At 36.6% G+C, this 23,204-nt stretch overlaps 1 protein-coding gene across 1 annotated transcript in view; it reads right to left on the bottom strand.

Annotated features, from left to right (window-relative positions):
* LOC139698728 (protein turtle homolog A-like) overlaps positions 1-23,204 on the bottom strand; it is a 577,577-nt gene that overhangs the window by 178,573 nt on the left and 375,800 nt on the right. Inside the window, exon 6 of the mRNA XM_071597621.1 lies at positions 5,754-5,914. Within this exon, the coding sequence (XP_071453722.1) occupies positions 5,754-5,914 (161 nt within the window). The remainder of the gene's footprint in view (positions 1-5,753; positions 5,915-23,204) is intronic.

Raw genomic sequence — 23,204 nt, 5'->3', positions numbered from 1 at the left:
CTTCGTTAGGCCAAATATCCACGAGACGAATATATCCGTAAAACGACAAATAATTACATCAATCATAAAAATGCTGGTAATAATAGTTTTTTTATAACAGTGCTATTGTTCAGGAACTTATTTTCAGAAAAAGCGCAATTAAAATTTTAAACATGCATGCGTTCAAAATTGGTGCACTAAGCCTGATAAGGAAAATAAAACCAGCTCCAAAAGCCTTTTACTTAGACTCGATTTCAAGACTAAAATTGAGATCAATAGAAAGGCCCTGCAGAGGTCTTTTCAAAGCATTTGAGGCAACGTAAATAGAAAAAACGGAATTCCTGTTAAATAGCTTTTACGAAAGCCAAACCTAAAAGATTTTGCAAAACTGTCTGCTAGAATGAAATCATATATGAACTTATTTTTTAATTTACTCAAGATTTCATTTATTAAAAGGAAAATAGAATTGTGTGTACTTTAAAACAAAACAATGTTTTAGTTGACTTGCGAGTATTTATTAGATATTAAGTACTCGTTCCATTTTCACTTTAAAATGGTTGTCCAGGAAAATGTTTACTGTCATTTTAAAACATTCTTAGAATTCATAAGTACCCACACATTCATGAATTAGCTAAACTTAATAATATATCTGGTTCAACAGTACCTTGCAAAAATATTCGGATTTGAATTAGCTGCTAGGTAAAGGTTGAAGAACATTCTTAAATATATATAAAATGTAAAGATCATGATTGATCTTGATTTCAAATTAAATATTTAAAAAGAAATGGCTCATATCTTTGCGCAAGAATTTGCCAATATATTACACGATAATTTAAATTTAAAAAATTATTATCAACTAAATAGAATGGTTTGAGGCGTCACTTTGTGGAAGCGATTCACATCGGAAAATAAAATACTTGGTTCGTCCTCGTTACTACGCACGACCTAGGTTTCGACTCACAAATTCATCATCAGATGGAGTACAGAGGACACACAGTTTTATATACTAGACAGAGTAGAGGAGTGGGGGAGGTGCTGGTAAAGTGAGAGGATGGGAAATATAAATAAAACTGTTGTGTGTGCATGGGAGGAGGGGGAGAGGGCGGTTGGGTATGACGTCAGTGGGGGAGAGGGGCTTGGAACAGAGGGAGGCCCAGGAGGGGGAGCGGGAGGAATACATCAGGTCATTAACCAATATACCCTTATAATGAGTGTTCTTGGAAATTTCCAAACGTTCCAGGGCATCTAATCTTTAACATTTTTCTCCAAATATAAAATCTAAGGAATATGGTCACTTTTGTGGTTATTGTCCAGTAGATGCTTGGCAAAATGGGACGAAGGATAAGTGTATTTGAAACAGGCGTGATGTTCTTTAACACGTAACGGAATTTCCTCCCGGTTTTTCCAACGTAAATAGCGGAGCACTCACAACGCAAATAATACACTACACTCTTTTTCATGAGTGAAATTTTACCCTGCTGTTTGATAAAAGGTCCTCTAAGTTGCCTATTTTCTAAAAGACTGATTTTATTCTGTTCTGGAGAAAGTTTCTGATCACTTCACGAGAGAAATTCCCCAAAAAGAGATTTATTTTCCTCATCTATATAGATGTGTCTTTCTTGGGGATTGATTTTAAAATGGATATGATAGCTATTTTTTCTAATTTTTTCTGATACAATTTTTCAACTAATTGGGAACAGAAACCGTTATTTTCAGCTATATTTTTTATTATTTGTGGTTTTTTGGGTATTTTGTGGGTACTAGGGAATACTAGTCAAACGGTGGACCATTGAGTTTAACGCCCTCAATAGTTGGGAGAAATGACGTCTTGACGTGAATTGAATGATGTGATCTGTGTAAGTATCTTTCCTAAAAATGAAAAAAAAAATAAAGTCCAGTTGCCGGTTTTTTTTCGTGATAGTCTAGTCCAAAAAACTAATAAACTCGTGAAGCTCTTTCTCCATTGAGAACCTAATGTTATTGTCCAAGAAATATAGACGCGTCAAGAAGCGGTCGAGTTGTTTTTGTGAACCTACCCATACATATCGTCTACATAACGGTAACAAAAGGCCATGTTTTTAGCCAAGTTGTTATATGAGGAGAACAGAGAATTTTCCGCCTGGTCCATATAGGTAGTGGAGTAGATACTGGGGATCCCTTGACCAGATCATGGGTTTGTAAGAAGTATTGGTCTTTGAACTTGATATGGCTCTGTGATACACATGTTTTTAGGAGCAGAAACGAATCACTAATCATTGGAAATGGAACCCCCTTCCGAAAAAAGATTTCCTCAATCGCAAATGCATCCTCGCCTCTTTCGAGGTCTGCAGCTTTTTTCATATGTTCCCACCCAAGAAGTCCTCCAGTTAGCCGAGGAATGATGTATTTCTCTCGCTCCCCCTCCTGGATTTCCCTCTGTTCCACAGCCCCTCTCCTACCAGCCGCCACACCCAATCGCCCTCTCTCCCTCCCCCTAGACACACACTAGAATTTCCCTTTCTTTCCCGTCCTCCCACTTTACCAGCGCCTACCCCATTTTCTACTCTGTCTAGTATATAAAGGTGTGTCCTCTGTACTCAATCTGATTATGACTTGGTAAATTGAATACTCGGCCGTGCATGATAAAATTTATGTGGAAGTACATAGTATCTAGTCTTTCGATTACTAGCCAAAGTCTGTGTAGTACTAAATCTATATCGATATGGTAAAAATATTAATTGTGATTTATAAAGATTTTTTCAGAAGATAAGCACATGATTCAGAGGAGTACGAATGGAACAAAAATGCAGATAAATCGTCTTTTGTCATGTATATGCCTTGTTTCGTAAACATACTCATGCACATATGATATGAAAGATCTACTGATTCTGGAAACAATTTCGACCAGTCAGTGCAATGGCGATGCATTGAACGCAAAGGGGTATGTTGAGAAATTGCCTGAATGGATGAAAGACGTTGCGCACTTAATCCGCGTATCCATATTTAGCCAACTGGCACAACTAGGGTCGTTACTGGCCTCCGTAGTTTTGCGGGGAGGGGAAGGGAAAGGGAGGGGCAGCAAGGGAGGAAACTCTCGTTCCTTAATAATAGGTGGCACTGCCAGTTGGAACAGTCGAGCGGCGGGGAGGGACGTTAACGGAAGCATGCTGGTGGGTATCCAGCAAGGCGTAGCTGCGTGTCGGAGTGCCACGCCTCCTCGCGCTCATCCGGCCGTGCAAATGGACCCGAGCCATCGGATCCATTTGCACGGTCCCTCGCCCTACTCCTGGTCTGCACCTCCCACCGGCTGCCTCCCCCGAGCAGCACGCCCAACTCGATGGAAGCATTGTGCTCCCCCGGCGTGTGCCCCACTTGTTTGAGGCGCAGGGGAGCTTGACGCTTGACCGCGGTGCAGGCATTTCCGTCGTCAGTTCAATAAGATATCGAGTGAGACGAGTAAAGAAACGCATGAGTAGATCATATTAGTGTCTCACTATGGCTTACTAGAAACTCACATTTTCCGAGAATGCTTCGTATTTTTGAAATATGCGTGGAAAAGGGGATTTGTGGAGTAAAATAACTGCGTGGTGAGCACGGAAGATTTTGAGAGCATCTCATTTTTTCAACACTAGACTCACATATTTATTAGTATTAATTATAACTATGAATATAAATGATGTCATTTGGTAATATTTCTTTTCCTAAGGCCTTCTATCATTAAGATAAAAAATCTCTTAGTTTTTTCGATCAAATTCATTATCTTTCCATCGAGTTAGTTATCTAAGAGCATTTCAGTATTGTTAGAATTCTTGTATAAAATTTACTTTTTGATATACTCGCACATGAAAATTGAAACTTTTACCCGATCTCTATTCCTTTGTCAAACACTCTTCCCTGTGTCTTGGTCCATCGTTTTATTTTATCCCATTACCAGTATTCACTCCTCTTCTCCTTTGTCTTCCCTGACTTTTTCAAGACTCGACCCCTCACTCCCTTTTGAGGATTTCCTCATATTTGTCCTCAGGATTCTTGTTCACTCTTTTCTCTTCTAGTATTCCTGCCCATATTTGTCAAGTACAACCTCTCTTTATCTTGTGATAATTTTATGCTAATTTCAAAGTTAAAGATTTTTACTTTTCTTTTTCTCTGTGTGGTTTCTCGCATTGAAACATTCAATTCAATCAAATGATTATCCACAATTGCTACGACGATGATGTATCTACTCGTAGTCCACACGAACGCCTATTAACTTCTCATTACTATTAATTATTCATTAATATGCCAACCGTTTTCCATGTTCTGACCGTCTTTTGAGTACATAATGCTATTGAGTTTTCCATAAGTTTTAATCCTCTTCCTAATTTTTAACTGGAACTCATAATATCTAGGAGTAATCTGGTATGGACAAGTTCTTATTTCCCATGTTTAGATGTAAATCTAAAAATTAATTATTTTATACCACCTTCCTTTATTCATACAATTCAACGATATCCTCCAAATAGTCGTGAAACAGAAGTAGTAGCTGCTAATGGAAAACTGTATTCACTATTGGAAAGTATTCGAGAAGCTGAAATAGTACCTGTCCAAATTTAACACTAATAATTTCAGTTCATATCACCATATGTGTTGAAATATTGAGATATATAGCTATCTCTTTATATGCTGATAGTGACGCAGAAGCTGAGGTTGAAAAATGACATCCTCTAGTTTTCTTTGCGTGAAAACATGTAATTCCATACGAATTCCTTCGCAAATACGGCCTTTTCAGAAACTAAACTCTGGGTGACATAAGGCCAAAACTGAAAGTTATCACATAAACGAGGGTTCAAGTACTTGAACGCATTGAATTCATTTGGACGCAAACCTGATAATCACGTAGGCATTGATAATACCGTGCATAATGGAATACTGAGTATCTTGGCCTAAATTATTTTTTAATGAATTCATAAAATTTCATTATATTTATTAACAGCGGGCGATAAGAAACTGGTCAAAATTATCAAGGCTTGGAAGGATAAGCCCACCTTCTCTCTTCACTCGTCCGATCTCTTATGACTTTCTCCACTAGTTATCGATTTCCACGCCCCTTGTCAATGCAGTAGTAATTTTATAGTAGGCCTCCTAAAAAACAATTACATCATTTAACAAAAACGATCTAGATCTGGGTAAGGAGCATTGTAAATGCCTTCCATGGATCCCTTTCCATGCAGAAAGTGATAAATCTTCTCTGACCAAAGAAATTTCTCGGCTCCAGTAATGGACTCGGTGAATAAATTCTATTAAAGAATTCTACTCCACCCACCAACGTCTCGCCATGATCTTCGCACCGTCTTTATCCGGTAGAAAGCCAAACCACCTTGGCTGACGGATGAACGCCTGGTTCTTATATCGAAAGAAAGGGAAGTAGTCGTCAGTTGGCTTCGTGACACGGTGGGAGAAAGGTGCGACCCCGGTATTAAAAAGCTGGTTATAAGGATGCAAAAAGTGATCATCAAGGCAACTATGTAAAAAAATAGCTAAATGCTCAGCCTTTACTCGATGTAAACAAAGTTGAGAATAAATTTGATTTTTCGTGAAAATAAATAGGAGAACTTACTTTTCAAATCGCCCTCGTACCTAATTTACAATTACGAAAATCCATGAAATGCAAGATGTATGTAGAACAGTTAAGTAGGAGATTTTAGCCACTTCATATCCGTTAATCATTTGAACTTAAAGAGTAGAATAATTACCAGGTCTATGTACTGGGAAGGTTCCCTCTCCATTGGAAGCATTGCATAGGTGTGGAAACTCACCGTCCATTTCTCGTTCCGCATGACCTCCCCGTCGAGGAGCCACGTGATCTTTGCCGGCGGCACCGAGCCCCACGCCTCGCAACGGTGAGTGCTCTCGCGACCGGCTGAAAGGCGCACCTTGGACGCCTTCCGTTCCGTGATGATCACTGCTAGTGGCTTTACTGTGGAGAGGAACAAAAGAGTAGTAGTAGTAGTTGCTATTAAGGGAGATGAAAGTTCAGTGATTCAAGTGATTTGTAAGGGTAAGAAACAGGTCCGCATGAAAAGATAACTAAGGAAGTAGAAATACTTGGTTGATGACAATATTTGGTCTATTCTAATATGTGTCAACCTGGAAAATGTTAAGAATGGGCAAGTGGTTTCCTACAAAACCCTGCACTTACCGTTCATTCCAGAAATATGGCCCAAGAGAGAACTACTTACATAATTATTTTCAAAGTACTCGGAACCTAGATGGTACCACGTGGACGGTATACAAGCATTGCAACGTCAAAGGCTTTGTCACGCCAAGGTGAAAAATATTTGGGATGATAACTCGAGCAGCAAAATGAATGAAATCGCAAATGATTTAAAAATATCTAGAGTAAATGCCAAGAAGGAATTTTGGAATGCGTTAAGCAAATTCAAATGAAAAAGCTTAGCGAAAAATTTGAAAGATAACTCGAAAGCATTTATGTCGTACGGTAGAGATTCAGGGAAATAAGTGAACAGTGAATTCACTCAAAAATGATTAAGGAATCTGAAATCTATTAGTTCTCCACCTAATTTCTCTAATTTTATTAACATGATCTCAGCTACCACCGTACGATAGGTCTGATAAAACATTATCAAAATCATTGCCAAAGAGACGTCATTCCAATTAATGCAAGACATTTAATCCATAATTTTAACTTCGATACGCGGGTGATTCCCAGCCTAGCTCCTCTAACATTTTGAAAGCTACTAAGTTCATCATAACAACGTTTTACAAATCTAGCTCTTCTGCGCTGCACGTAATCTATTATGGCAATCGGTCCAACGTAATATAGTATCCCATGTACTTGCAGCATATTCTAAATGTTGCCCAACCAGCGAAAGATAACATATCTCTTTGACCTTTACGTCACATTTACCCAGTACTCTTGTTTTATAAATCCAAATTTTTTGTTAGCTTTCCCAAAAATTCATCAATGCGCATTTTTTAAAGGGTAGTTGTAAGTAAAGCTGCTTTATCCTCAGGAATTCGGGTAACTCTGTAAACCACTGCATTGTCGGCAAATAAACGTATCTTAATAAACGTATGCAATAAACTTCCCTGTGTAGCTAATATACTAGATTTTAGGAAGCATATTATATTTAAGAAGCAGAATCTGCAGATGGCATGTTGAATTTCTTAAGTGAGTTATACTCCGCCTTCAAAGCAATATTATATTCATTTATTCAGACCCGGAGTCTCAGAAAGGAGGATATGGATCAACATTGGTTTCATGCATCTCTATTTCTACATAAATAACATAGGGAAACGAAAAATAACTTCTACCATAGTAAAATTCATCTCTAAAAAATAAAAATAACACCACTGTAAATTAGTGAACTACTAGCCGTTACATATTTAATTTAAATTCGGAATCGTTAATATTGAATTCATACAATAGTTAAGATTAATGTATTTAGAGATTTTAAAAATAATTTCCGAATAATTTTTTCAATTGTTTAATTTATATTTTGCCAGTTTTAGGTGCTATTCATATGAAGAATTCCTGAGAATGAAGAGATTTGAAAACACACAACGGGGAAATTCAATGGGTTGGAATTGCAGAGGCATCACTTTTTTGGAAGTAATGTGATGGCCTTTTGACTGCCTATACCAGTGACCGTGTCACACAACCTATGAATGAGCGCTTTTTGACATGAGTTCAAATCAGTGGGGCGACACGGCGCCAGTTCTTGATGCCAATCTGACGCCTCGCGATGGAGCCACAATACGGCTTCGAAATCAACCATCGCGTGGCGGAAGCACTCGCAGAAATGTGTGTTGTGGCTCGCGAGACATTGTTTGCAGCTGAATAGAAGTCGGCTTCCTTTATGCCTTTCGAACCACCAATTCGCCACAGAAGCTCGACGGGCGCTTATCTAATTAAAGCGGCCAGAACTTGCTTTTGATCCCTGTTTAGTTGCTGCAGTTAGATGTTTAAGGTTAGCTTTTAGGGCTTTACAATCGAAGGATCACCTCTCAATGCATAGTAATTTTCACTTCAGGCTAACTGAGTGCTACGATAAAAACAGCCATCTAGTGAATTCTAATTTTTTGCTTTTTTGATCTTCTTAAGGATATTATTTTAGAATTTTTTTCACGTTGAAAAATTTATTGCTACTTGCCCTCACCCGAATCACCACGAGTATGTAACTACAGAACACTACCGCAGTTGTACAATGTTATTATAAGCCCCTATCGTTCGTGGAATAAGTGAAATATTAAATCTATCTTTTCTTAAACTAATCTCTCTAATTTTATTGACATAATCTCTCCTACGATGGGGGTAATAATACATTTTCAGCATCGCTGTTAAAGAGACTCCCTTCCAATTTATGCAAGAGCTTCAATAAACTGAAAACTGTAATTGACATTCTGTAAAATAAACTGTAATTTAGCCTTCGCTCCGTGAATCACAGCCTAACTGCCCAATATTTTTGATACGCTACTAAGTTTATAATGACAACGGTTTACAAATCTAGCTCCTCTACCCTGCACGCGATTTAATTCGTAATTAATCGTGAGGATCCCAAATACCTGCAGCATATTCTTAATGAGGTCAGACAAGCGATGGATAACATTTCTCTTTGGCCATTTCATCCCATTTAACAAGTACTTTTCTAATTATTCCTAATTTTTTGCTAGCTTGTTCACATATTCCCCATATGTGTTTCACCCAGGAGAAATCGTGAGTGAGGGTTACGCCTAGGTATTTAACTGAGTCTACACATTCCATTTCGGTGTTCCCAATACGGTAGGCAATCGGGTGGGAATCACTTTTTTCCAAACATTTATGATTACGCACTTTTTTAAATTAAATTCTAATTGCCAAGTGACGCACCAGCGTTGTATAGCATTAAGGTCATCGGACAAAGCCGATTTGTCTTCAGTTTCCCTGATACCACAGTAAACCACTGCTCCGTCGACAAATAAGCGTCTCCCAATATTGAATGCGGAGTCAATGTCGTTAACGTAAATCAGGAACGAAAGAGGTCCTAACACTTCCCTAGAGAACATTTTAAGTAACTTCTGCTTCATTTGAGCGAACTCCATCTATGACTAATCTTTGCACCCGACCATTCCAAAAGTCTTTAGTCCAAACCCGTACATTTTTATCTATGCCATATCGTTCTAGCTATGCGAGTAGTTTATTATGTCGCGCTTGGTCGAAAGCTTTCTTAAAATCTATAACAATTGAGTCCACTGGAACGTTGCCCCCTATTGAAATAAGAATATCATGAACAAAAATCGCAAGTTTTGTCTCGCAGGGTCTAACTTTTCGGAAACCGTGCTGATTGTATGGACGTAGGCGTCACTAATAATCAAATCTCATTATTAACTTGTAATTATAGAGCTGTCTCACGATTGCCCAGCAACTATATATTCCAAAACCTTGCACTAAATGAATGTGAGGGAAATAGGTCTGTAATTGTCCGGTTCCTCCATGTCTCCAAGCAATACCAGACCTATTTCTCTCGCATCCATTTCGTGCAAGGCTATGGAACATATAGTTGCTAGTTCAATCGTAAGACACTTCGATAATTAGGAGTTACTGATGTAGCCATATAGCCAGATGTAGCCATAAAGAGGTAGACATAAGTAAATAAGTCTTATCATAAGGTAGCTCTTCACAGAGATCATCATATTTATGTATTTCTTTTTTACGATTACAGAAATGGGAAATTCCCGTATCAGCCTTGGTACATCCTATTATCAGTTAGGTGCAGAACCCAGACAACAGCTCCCACTGAACTGAGTAAGCAAACTTGTACAACCATTTTTTTCAATTTGTTCCCTTCTCTGATCTATAGTTTAGTTGGTGGCCTGAATATGGCCGGCAGTCCATTCACTTTTGCAAGCCCATTCCGATTCGCAGCAGAAAAGCGCGCAAGGACAAACTGAGTGGCAAAAACTGCCACAACATGTGATCTGGACGAGGTTGACGCGCTGTTTTCGGCGAAATCTACGGACGAAATTAAAAACAATGGAACGGTGTGCGCAGAGCCAGTACAATTGTCCGTCTGTGAACGCGGGACTCGAACTGTTTAGTGAATGGAAGGTGTTTTTTTGCGGCCTAAACAGAGCGAGGTGTAGGGGAGAATTTGTGCCGGCGGATGGAGACTGGGCGGGCGTCCAGTAGCGCGCGAATAAAGCAATTATTCGGCGCATAACGCTAGAGAGGGTGAGGCCGCCAGGGAAGAAACGCCCCGGGTTTTTGTGGCATCTGAAAGCGGGGCAATTGGCTGGAGGGATATTCACCCGGTCCACTGCTTTGAAGAGCCTGCGACGGGTGGGGAAAGTTGCATTGGGGGTGGGGGGGATTGACCAAGAGGCGTTCTGCGATTGGCTCATACCTCTCCCTAACCCTGCCCCGCATCTCTACACTCCCCCAACCCTAAGCCCCTAAAAGTGCCTCTGCTCGGAATGCAGGGTGTATGTGAAATTATTCAAGGACTTTCATTATGGCTGTTATGCAGTGCTTAATGATGAGAGAAAGGCAGACTCCAAGGCACTAACTGTGGTGGAGACTAAACTTTATTTCGTGGTAATATATCGTCCGTCAGCTATCACGTAACTGGTTGCTGAGTTCTTTTACTTTATTCATTCAGAGGATGGACATTTATTTATGGGGACTAACTATTTTAAGTAAAACAAATTTTTTTGCAAAATAACCTTATACGAGTCAAATAGCTCATGATCTAGGATGAGCCGTTTTTACTACGGGTTTCACTTCCCAGTTCCGGGGAGTAGGCTGGTCAGTGTCTCTAATTAACCAAACATGGTTTCCGAACCAACTCAAACTCTACATTCAATGGGGAATTGTCTAATACACGGCCGGCAGGATTGAAATCACTCCATGGATTGATCAAACTCGCGAACCACAGTTTATCGAGCTCTGTTAAAGAAGAATTATATGAGATCAATATTAAAATAAGTACACCATTGGAAGGCAATTCCTACTGAATAATTTAAACGCAAAATGCAAATAACTTCTCCGTTTCAATTAGCATTTTAAATTATAGTATCTAAAGTAATCAATTCTCGAGGAGATTATTTCATTAGAGTAATTTGAGATTACAAAGCTTAATAGGCATTTTTGTTCTGAAGAATTAGACGTTCGGAATCTATATCCATAGAGATTTATCCTAAGATATATAATATCCTACATCTATAAATTCAGAGAATCCTCCCTAATAGTAACCATAAAATCACTTTTAGTTTATAAAATGATTGTTTCATTTAAATATATGTTTATACCCCACTTTGTAATTATATTATGATACTATTCTATTAGATGCAAATTTTAACCACACTATCTGTTTAGAATGAAATTATTCCTTGAAGAAGTAGTTACCCACGTCAAGCATGTCAAAACCATGCCATTTCATTTTTATTTAGAAAATGATATCGATTAATCATCGTAGCGTGATAATAATTTATTTATAATTGTTATAATATAATTTAAAAGAATGTATAAATAACTAGCGAAACAATGAATCAAATGTGACTATTTATCAAAAGGATGGCTTCAAATTCATTTTTTGTAATTATTCAATCAAATGGAGTTTAATTTATAATTAAGGAAATTCTCGAATATTCGAAATTATTATTAAATCTTACTGGTAAATTTTCCACCTCGTGAAAAAAGGATAAAAACAGTTAATTTGTTACCATGCTTTCCATGTTATGTGAGGAGAAAACCATAATTAAATTTTATAAATTCTAAGCATGATTTAGTTACATTTTTTTCACGCATTCAGAGTTATAATCAATTTTCCCGATAGATTGGTAAATAATATACATTTTAAATTTACTTAACATTTACACTACTCAACTAAAGGGAAAAAATGCCCTCATTCTATATTATTATGATCGAGTAAATGATATATTCAGCGATTAATAGGAAAACTGATGTTGCTTTTTAAAATTTTAGATTAAATGGGCACTTAAATTGTAAGATCACTAATCATATGCTTCTTCTACTCATGCGATTTTATATGACACCATTTTGATGACTCTTGCATGTGAATTTATTACCGAGAAATAATAAAGCACTTAAAAAACTATAGGTATACATCCGAAAATGATGTTTTTACCTGGATATTTTTAATATTAGTTTAGTTTCATTTAATGATAAAAGTACATGGCGTGAATCTTTAGAGGAATATGTTCATTTTCTGGACACTTTTTTACAATATTATTTTTGAAAAATTCTTAAATCAATAAAAAAAACTAAAATGTGCCCTAAAAGCATCAATTATCATCAATAAATTATGTTTGATCGAATTATATAAGTGTGTCATTTATCATGTCTAGTAAACATTGATTACAACAACGAATTAATCAAACAAATACATACATATAGAAATTTGGCGAGAAAGTAAAATTAAACGCTAAAATCATATCTGCTCCGCCTAAAATATCCTCCTACATTGAGATAACAACAGTAAAAAGCGTGTTATTAGTACTTTAGGAAAATATTTCCAACAATAAATAATTAGATAAATGCATATTTCCTCTTCTGCAATGTCCGCAAAATCATACGGTATCATTATGGCTTCTTGTACGAAGGATTATATTTTTTCATGCATAGAGAATATAAAATGATGGAAAAGAAGGAGGGTGGGAGACAAAAATTCCGAACTGCCCACGGGGCATCATCTCCCCTTCGCACATCATCACCGGCTCCTCTTTCCGCCGGATCATGCAAAAAGTCTCCACTGTTCACTCTCCGTGCCGAGTGGCTGAAGCACACCCGCATCACATTTCGTTCCCTCCCACTCTCCCAAGGTTCATCTTATGGCAGCAGGGCCCTACCTTTCCCCACCACCCAACCAATACTAAAAGCGTGACAGGACGACGACTGGAGTGGGTGGGACGAGGGGAGGGTTGTGTCCACCCTAAGGGGCAATCTTGTCCGGCGCGAATGGAGTGACGGGAGACGGGCAAGGTCGGCCGGCTGGTCTTTAGGCCTCATGCTCATTAGTGTCCGTTGGATTGATGGAGCGGGGAGGGGACCCGGACGTATCATCCGAGTTGGGCGAGGATTAGAGGAGTCCGGTGGACAATGGGCGGCAAACGTCGAAGGTTTTCTGAGGGGAAAGGGGCCAGAAATGAAGGAAAGAAGAGGAAATAAGTGGAAAAAAATGGTCGGAGACGAAGCTCTGCAGGGAAGTAAAAGTTGGGATCGCAAAATTTGGCATAAACGATGAAACTGGAACGACTGAAATGTCCAGATGATACGGTGCTGAATGAGAGTAATGAACTTAATGAGCTAGCTAGTTTCAGTTCTACATATATTTTTATTCAGTACCAAGGGTTTATTTCAATTAAGCATGCAATTTTTGGACCGAAATCGGACGTATATTTCTACCTTTGATTTCGCATTGTCACGGAAACGAAAGTACCTTATGCATTGAAATATACCAGTATCATAAATGAGATCATACAATTCAATATAATTTGTTCACTACTGTTGCCATCCATGGAATAACTACAGTATTAAAAATAAAACACATTTTCTAAAGCATAGGTTAAAATCTTAGCAGTACTGGACAGAACTTATAAAAACTACTCTAAAATTTTAGTTCATTAAGATATCAAAATTGATAAACGAAGTAATATATTTTAAACGTTTATTAAGAGACATTCACACTAAAGGGTGAAATTTTGAATAATTTCACTCTGAATGCAAAAGTAAAATTGATACATTTCACAAAGATATAAAGAACTGATAAAACAAAATCAGCAATGCTAAAATGTGCATAGTAAACATTCAGGTGGAAGTGTGGAATTATAGTGCTAGTGGAAGCGTGCGATTATAGCTACTTTTACCACTATTTATTGTTTTTACGTCGTCATTGTTATTTTATCAAGTATTTTGTCCACGAGAACGGGTATTATGGAAAACATCTCAATCATTAAATCTTCCAAGTGGGTTTCAAAATATTATTAACTTGCTGCCAAATCCATATTATTCACTTTCACCGATAATGGTTCAACCTTTGTCGTTATTTAATTGGTGACAAAAACACCACACGATCCCACCGTAAATGAGAACAAGCAATTACTGCGTTTAGAACCCACAGGCCCAATCATTTGTGACGTCTGTCTGTCAAAAACTGATAAAACCAATGTTTAAATATAATTGGAAACATAGAGCTGCTAAGCAAAACATATTATTTTTTTTAAAACTTGATGCTGGATAAAAATAAATTTTAAATAAACAATTCTATTAGTTGTCTCAAAATAATTAGATTTACTGCCATCTTTTAATTCCGATTTATCATTAGAAAGAAATGCATAATCCGAATGAATGAAATTATAACGAAGAAAAGTAAATATTTTATTCATTAAAAATTTTTACGTACTTTTTATGTGTAAACTGAAATTGAAAAGTTGTTTCTAAGAAAAAGTAGATGAAACACTAAAAAGGAAATGTTGCAACCCGCATCCAGATAAACTAACTCGAAAGGAAAAATAGATTATATCTTTTTCCAATGAACGAAGGACAGACTTCCAACTTTGGTTTGAAAATTAATAAATGGGTTGAGCATTACATGCCCATTCAGCATATGGAATTGCTTAATTTCTCTCTTGTAGTGAAAACGTCTCAGTTCATAGTTACACTTTACCCTTGAGAATATACCGTTTATATTTGAGATGATGCCCACTCATTACGGAGTTAAAGAAAGATACAATTACAATATCTACACGGGATTTCGTCGTTCCCATTACCCTAATCACCGCATAGTCAATAAGTTTGATAATACTTATACCTGGCGATAGCCCTATAAGAATATGCGGCCACATTCATGTATCGCTTGTCCCAAGCATGAGGAGACAATCCAGGGTTTCTTGGTTGGCTCTTGTGTGGGAATTACAAGCTTTCACCTAAGCTCTACTAAAGTTGCATAACATTGGAAGCTATAATTTCGCCAAATATGTGCGAGGTACACACACCTGGCGTGCGTTTTTCATTTAATTCAGCCTCTGAGGTCCAATTTATGGAAAAAAAATAGTTCTTGTGACATTTTTTCTCCATGCTTATTAATTGGGACACGAAAATTACATGAAACTTAAAATAAAGGTCTCCCCAACTTTTGTTCAACTGAAGAGTAGTATACATTTTCTTAGAATCTAGCGGATTTCGCCTGGCCTTTATTTAATTTGGTTCCATGGATGTCTAGAAAGACACACAAATATTTAAATTTCTAGACTAAATGAATTCATTACAGAAGAATAGAATTGTTTGAAATGATTGGTAACTTATCCGCAACCAGTGCATTTCACAGATCGCTGAGGTGCGTTTTTCGGATGGAGAGTCGGGATGGGTATTGCTTGATAAGGGATTAAAACAGCAAAACTCAATAACAGTTTTTCTTCTCAAGATATAGGCAAACGTAATATTTAAGTAGGGATGAGAAGGGCTGTCAGCATGAGTAAAAGCACGTGAGAAATTCATTAAATCAATTATATTTCCGGATGATCAAGCTTTATACAGCCAATCAGCCGAGAAATCAAGGTTATCAGTGAGCGCACTAAAAATATTGCAAAATTTTTGCGATGAAAACCAGTGTAAACAAAATAAGATTGTGAGATTGCCCAGAGGAAAAAGAACAAACTAAGCATCAAAATAGTTGGTCACAAACAAGAGACTGCAAAAAATTTCACCGAAAAAGAACTTTGGTCTAAGATGGTCAAATTAGTAGGAACATAAGGGAAATAATTGCATGAGAAAAAGAAGTTCTCACGAAGAGGGAGGTATTGACAGAGACGTTGAGTAAGGTTGTAAATATCTGTGAAAACTTTAATATTAAGGAAGATTTTGTGCAAGGTTTAAACATGGTGGAGGGAGCAATTTGATAACTGTAGATTTAAGATAATTTATTTGAGTGAGTGGAGTGTGTGTGGAAAAGATAAAATGGACGAAAAGGATTCAAAAAGCATTCAAAATATTCCTTAAAGATTCAAAATGCTATTCATGGGCGGGGAAGATTGAGGTTTGCTGGGAGAAATCCAATTTAGGATTAGAATAGGCATGCTGGATGGAATGAAAGGAGGGCGAATATATTTATAAATGGAAGGAGGCTTAATTATGGTGCCAGGGGTCATATAGTTTTTTAATAGTTGAAGCTAAAAAATATACATAAAAGTTGGTATTCCAACAGAATAAAACCATTAACTAATAATAAAGCTACTAAATAATAATAAAAGTAATTATCAAATTAACTACGCAATATACGAGTATATTCGTACTAACTAATATACGAAAAAAGATCCTGAAATGTTATTTATCTATTAATTTTTCAAGTTATTTTTATGAAATAATGACTTTTCAACTCGTGCTATTAATTTTCGAAGAAATACAGTTCATTTCGCAATAGCACCTTGTGAACCATGACTTCACCTCAGAAAAACTCACTTGATATGATTTAAATGTATGCATATTTCAAAAAATCGCAACGACATGAAAATACTGCATTAAATTTCACAAGAGTAGTCAAGACATAAAATTGAAACAAATGGCTCGCACCTTCAACCAGGTAAAATAACAAATTCTCCATTAAAACTTGATGAGGGGCGAAATAAAATTTTGTGCAAACTTTACCTTTCTCCTATGACTCGTTCACGAGGAATCCATTATTTGCGCGCCGACAATTTATAGCTAATATGCAAGCCTTAAATGCCCTTAAGCACCAATAATTCGCACATTGGAAAAATAATGCAATTACTTTGGCTATAAAATCCAATATAATGTTCTCGAGCGGTGATGATTTAGGGTACCAAGTTTTCCACTCCAGTTGATGGATAATCCAAATAACCCGTCATAATGAGTGACCTGTAAATCATTTTAAGTACGGCAAGTTTCTTGCCTTAATCTTTGCGGAAACTTTCAAATGCAGCCTCCGAAAGTTGAAGTGAACGAGTACCTACTAGAACATAAATTTGAGGGTGGAAATGAGGAAGTGTGCCGCGTCAAGTGTGAAACTCCAGTTCGATATTATTCCGAAAGATTGTCGAGAAGGACAGGCTCCGTGCAAATCTATGGAGATATGTAATTTTAAGCATCCATAGCGATTGGTATACAAAAACTCATTTGGAAATCTAAATGATTTTTCAGATGCTCTCTACATTTCTGTTTCTGAAATACATATTAAGAAACATATTCCAAAATGCCTTTGCCTTTCAACACCTGACCAAGGAATTGCAAAATATTAGAACAATTAAAAACCTACAGGCAAAAATAAATAAATAAACTTTAATTTATATGAGAGTCATAAAATAATGACTATTGGGTGTCAATTGTGCTTGGGCACAATAGTCACTCAATTTAAAAATATCAAGATTGGATGAGAGCTTACTTGGAATTGAACGAGAAAGTGAGAAATATTGAAATTTTAGATTAAAATTAAGACGCATTTTATGAATTGATAACAATTAATCAATTCGTCTGAGGTGATAACGGCTGGTTTTGACGAGAAAAAAGTGTTAGTTACGGTGAATGAGAGTGACAGTTAATTAGAAATTAATAATATTAAAAGAAATTATAATAAATATTTTTGGGTGGAAAGCAAGAATTTCTTCAGGAAAGTGAAAAAATAGGCATACGAAAGACGCATATTCTCCTAAACAATTCTTATAAGATGGTTCCAGGCTTATCAAAACATCCCTTGCTATACCTTTCATGATGATTATACTTGAGAACGTTCAGGTATTCATTCTTGTTTGAGAGGATAAATATTTTTCAAGAACATCAGTCTTCAAAGCTTTTAAAATTGTTTCAGAAACTTTGAAAGATAAAAATTGATATATATATATGATACAATATAACAAATTATGTGATACAAACGCACAATGTAAAGGTAAAATAAAATAAAAAATTAAAATTACGATATCCTTTACGCAGCACAATAATTTATAAAATCTGAACACGTGTATTTATAACGTCTGGTTAAACAGCAAGAAAAATAAATTTTATAAATACAATATATAGAGTTCTTATTTAGCTTGACCTAACATCCAGATCATACGCAGGGAAAATTAAGTAAGCGCGCAGAGCTATTGCGGCAGCACTCGCACACACCATGGTGGATGTAAATAGTGTATATTCTAGATAATTCAAAGTTCCCTAGGTACAATTTAACATCAAATTGTGTACCTGACTATTTAATATACATATTGTCTGATACAACATTTGCAAGTAAATCATTAACAATACATTTGAATAAAACTCGAGTTCTAATTACAGGTCAATAGCAAATTGCATGTTTGACAATATACAATACTTAAGGTGGAATGCATGGGTAAAACTACTGTAAAATCTGAAGTGCAGGAACATTCCTAGTCACAATGACTTATTTAGTACTCAATGTTGAACATTGTGGGAGCAACCCCTTAATATGCTCTAACTACACCAAGCACCAGAAAATTGGATAAATTGACACACGAACGTGAATTTGAGGGATATATTTTTGCGCCCCTTGATCGTGACCAAAATCCAAAAGATAAATCATTTTTGACACTCCATGGTTTACCTTTTTATTCCTACATTTGTTACATAAGAAACTTTCTAAGTGTTGTAAAATACTGGCAATTTTTATTCATAATTAATCCCATTGTTAAATCTTTTACCGAGCGTACGAGGAAGCGGAAATATTAGTTAAACTTACTTTTTACATTACCAACACGACGCCTAAATACCAAAAGGTGGTAATCGTAGAGGACACTGACAGATTGCGATCTGATTCAGTTGTATGTTAATTCTTCATATAATTTCTTTGCATTATCATCACCCAAAACACACTCATTGGAAGATAATTACAGATAATTACAGTCAAATTAAAACTATTGCAACATGCAGAGCAGATTTTATGAACTATAAAAAATACCATAAACACAGTAATCAACCCTAGGTTCGGTTTGGTAAGTGATAAAGAGTTCATCCAGTATAAAGCCCGACCTAGTGTGAAATTCACACAGAAGAGTAGGGGGCCCAATTACTTTCCCTAGGCCGGTTACGGTTCCGTTGGAGTTACCCGGAAAACTACAAAGCTTGGGTGGAGGTGCAGGTGCCCAGAGAGGTTTGCTCGGGAGTTGAACTCGAGCCCTCCGGTCAAAGGTCCAACGCTCTACTTCTGGAATACCGCGACCTACTTATTAACTATATTTTTGTTAAATACTGAGAGATTCTAGATGATATTTTAGGAGATTAAAACAATTATTTGAAATTATGCTCAGATTTCAAATCAGGAATCACATCAAAGAAAAAATCAAATTACTAGGACTATAATTTTAAAATTTTCCTATTATTCTATACGCTCTTTTACAATTAATCATTTCTAACAGTTATAAAATTTATACGTAGGCTAAAATGTTTTTTAAATGAATAAAGTAAAACTATATTTTTAAACATAGCTTTTGAATTCTTTTTCACAGTTTAACATATCTCGGTTGCACTCCAAAAACACATTTACCTTCAGCTTTTCTTTAAAGTTGGACCTATAGATGATCAATGATTTACTTCCTTTGAGCGTTTCTTTCCTGTCATAGTGCCCTCATTATTTGTTGAAAAGTTTTGATTTCAATTCTCTAATGCAATATAAAATTGAATGGCATGGATAATATGTGCAATATGATCACTGATAGGGATATTGTTACCTGCATCAATTTCGCAAAAATTTTTATGTAACTTAATTAATAACAAATATGCATTTACAGGTCCCGAAATTCACTTCAGAACGGTCCCAAACTATTATCACACCAGAGACTGATATTTCCCTTCGCGGAAGACGGCATTATTTTTTTATTTCTTATCTCCATGCATTAAAGCTTTCATGCCATCAATATTAAATGCTTGAAGCTTTTTTTATGCGCACTATCAAGGAAATAGGAATGAAGATATTTATCAGGCGTGAATGATTATGAATTTCCTACCATTAGTTCAAATATAGGAAGCAGAAGTTTTTACGGAATGACTTAAATCTACACTCTCTATCCCTAAGCCCTGGCAAATAACTCTTTAACTTTCGTGTATTATCAAACTGAATGCATCCATCATACGTGCACGTCAGCCTGGTAATTAGCTCAACCTTTCCTTCTTAATGTAGTTTCCCCATTCAGTAGGTCAAAGGCCAGAACCTTGGCCCGATTTTCCAAACACAATTGCCGGGGGAAATGAAATTCCCCGTGTTATATTTAGACTTAAGACAATTCATTCTCTTTACATACCTTTCCTCCTCCGCAGTTCCTTTTGTATCCACTGAAATTCACGGGACCTACTCTTTTCTTCAGCTCTTATCCATGCCTCAGAAAAGGTGATTTATACTAACTTTTCTGTATCATTTGTGAGTGTATATACGCGGTCTCGTAAGTTACTAGGGAATCCAATTCGGAAAAAATTCTGCATTGCGGGCTTTGAAATAGTATTACCAAAACTATTGAAAATGCTTGTGAATGGAAACCAATAATACGGCGTCAAAATATGAATACAACTTTGATGCATTTTAAATTAAGATGCCAGTCTTCTCCAGTAAATCGGCTTATAAATAAGTGTGCTAAGAGCTAAGGTAAATTCAGCAGGCTGAGTAACATATTATCGGTAATAATTACGGATAATGACAGACATCTAGTATTTTTCATGCCATTATTGAAATTCAACTGTTTATAAGTTGGCAACCCTGAAAGAAGTGAAGAAAGAATAGAGAAAAGTTTGATTTACTTAGGAATAAATAAATTAGAAATAAGGTAAATTTACAGGCACATTTGCAGAAAGTCTTGCTGAAATATAATATTCTCCATACAATGGGGACCAGGATACGGAATAATATTAAGAGAAACGTCATCGAATATGCCATAGATCTTGTGAAATGTGAAACTTCATACTTTTGCTGGAAATGTTAACAAAATTGAACCAATTATTAAACCACTTGGCTTTTCCACACAGAAAAAATGTTTATTTACGACCTAGGTATCGTTATGGTATAACATCATCAGGTAAAAATACAAGTCAAACTCAGTATATGCTCTGGACGGAGGGGAAGAGGACGGAGAGAGGAAAGCAAGGATTAGTTGAGGTAGGAAGAGGAGGAGGAGGAATGGTAATATTGATAAATTAGCAGGCTGAGAGAAAGAACCAATAACTTGTTGAGGAAAAAAAATTACAATGTTGAAAAAAATATATTGTTGAAAACGTTTTGCTTGGCGTCGATTAGTTGGCAGAGGAGCGGGGGAATGGTTAATGCGAACGGCACTGGGTAAAGGTTATTTAACCAAAATACATTTTTGAAATACTTCCACATTATATTCTCACGGCTATATGTATATACATTCATTATATCCATTTTGATTGCGATGGAAAAAATATTTGTCAATAATGCAAGAAACTTTCTTATCGTTTCCGCAATCATTCATTAGTATACACGGTATTTTCAGTATAATTAATTACTGATGACCATGAAAAGACGTGCAAGCATAGCTTACCTCGATTGAAACAACATATTTTGCTCAAAACTCTCCATTACATTGACATTGATGTACAACCCCACTCTCTCACAAAATATCCTCAACCAACCTCTTTTATTCTCTTTGAGTTCCAACTATCAACTACTTCTCTTCACCCATATTATCATAATATTCTTCGTTGAATTTATCCTCATTCCAGCTAGCTTGATCCATTAATCTATGTTAATATAACATAATAGCCTCTAAACTTATCTCGGATACTCTTGCCTCAAATACCAGGACTACGTTCTAACTTGCAATGTCACTTGTCCCTTTAGCCATCCAGTAAAATTGGATTACAAAAGACGCAGTACAATGAATATTGACTATGTGTAGAATCTCTATTTTTTTATCAAAAATTTCCACTTAAGAAGTTAAATCTTTAGATCAGCTGAAGTTGTGTTGCCTTTATAAATGTAACCTCAATTTAATAGATTTTACTTGAATCCTAAACTTAATAGCTTAGATCTGGATACCCAAATAATCGGTAGCTGAAAATTCGATGTTGAATAAAATGTATTAGCGATTTTCTTAAAAAAATCGTCAATGCTTCCATCATTACTTTCAAAGCGATATATCTTTTAAATGGGAGCAAAGCAAAAGCAAATCCGTATAAATAAAAAATATGGACGACGAAAAGAAAATTCTCTTTGAAAAGAATATCATTGACTGAAGATAATCTAGAAGCACTTGTTTTCCATGGGGTATTTGTTTTAAACCCATTCCTTCTGACCTCTCTTTCTTCACCGTTTGCTTAAACTGCCTCAGGGAGATATTTTCAGGTGTGGGCTGCGGGTCCATCACACAAACTCACGATCCTACGCCAATACCGATTCGTACTCGGCACATGAATGTAGTAAGGTCTCCTCTCTCGCCAGCCCTACGCCCAGTCGCGGTCAACAGTCGTTGACCTCTGGGTGGGGAGAGCTAGGGATATCAGGGAGGGAAAGAAAGAGAAGTTTCGGAGAGCCATGGAAATACAAATATACACATGGGCAGGCATCACAACCAGCACACTCACACATGGAAACACTTAACCTATACAAACCTTCCCCCAGTAGGTCGCCAAGGTACCACTAGAGTGGACCCCGACCTACATTTCAAACAGAATAGCCTCACCTCTCCCCAAACTCACCCATAGGTTTACAAGCGTATTCATTTGCGGAGAAAAGGTGCCTCCACTTTTCTTCTCTCTCCCTATCTCTACCCCCATACACCATCATGTCTTCCTTTCTCGGCGTTTCCCCGCCCCACCACTAGTGCTCTAAAGGATTCAGCCATCGCCCTTTCCCAACCAAGGGCGCAAATAGATTGCCGTTAAATTGGTTAGATCCCAAAGTCCTTGGGTAATCGATGAGGACGTCGTGATGGGCCTCAGGACTACTAAGAGGCGCAGAGACCTAAGCGCAGCAGGAGAGTCGGGAGACGCTGATTTCTTGGAAGTAACCGCTTCCATCAAGGAGTTACTACGTAAGATTGATCAGATATGGTAAAGAAACTGATATCTCATACTAATGAAAAAAATGGTTACTAATATATTTTACTAATAGCCAAAAAGTTTCTCTCAATTGTTTTCATATTATAAAGTTTTATTTTATATTGCAATAATGTTTCTACATATTTGTTTGAAATGGTTCCATGTATTAGTCTTGGCATTCAAGCATTCAAAAATTTGCATTAAAGACCCAATTAATTAGAAGAAATTATGCTATAAA

The sequence above is a fragment of the Hetaerina americana genome, unplaced genomic scaffold, assembly GCF_022747635.1.
Source record: "Hetaerina americana unplaced genomic scaffold, ioHetAmer1.1.p SCAF_9, whole genome shotgun sequence".
NCBI lineage: Eukaryota > Metazoa > Arthropoda > Insecta > Odonata > Calopterygidae > Hetaerina > Hetaerina americana.
Note: the sequence above shows the minus strand (reverse complement) of the source record. Positions and strands in the feature narration are given on the sequence as shown.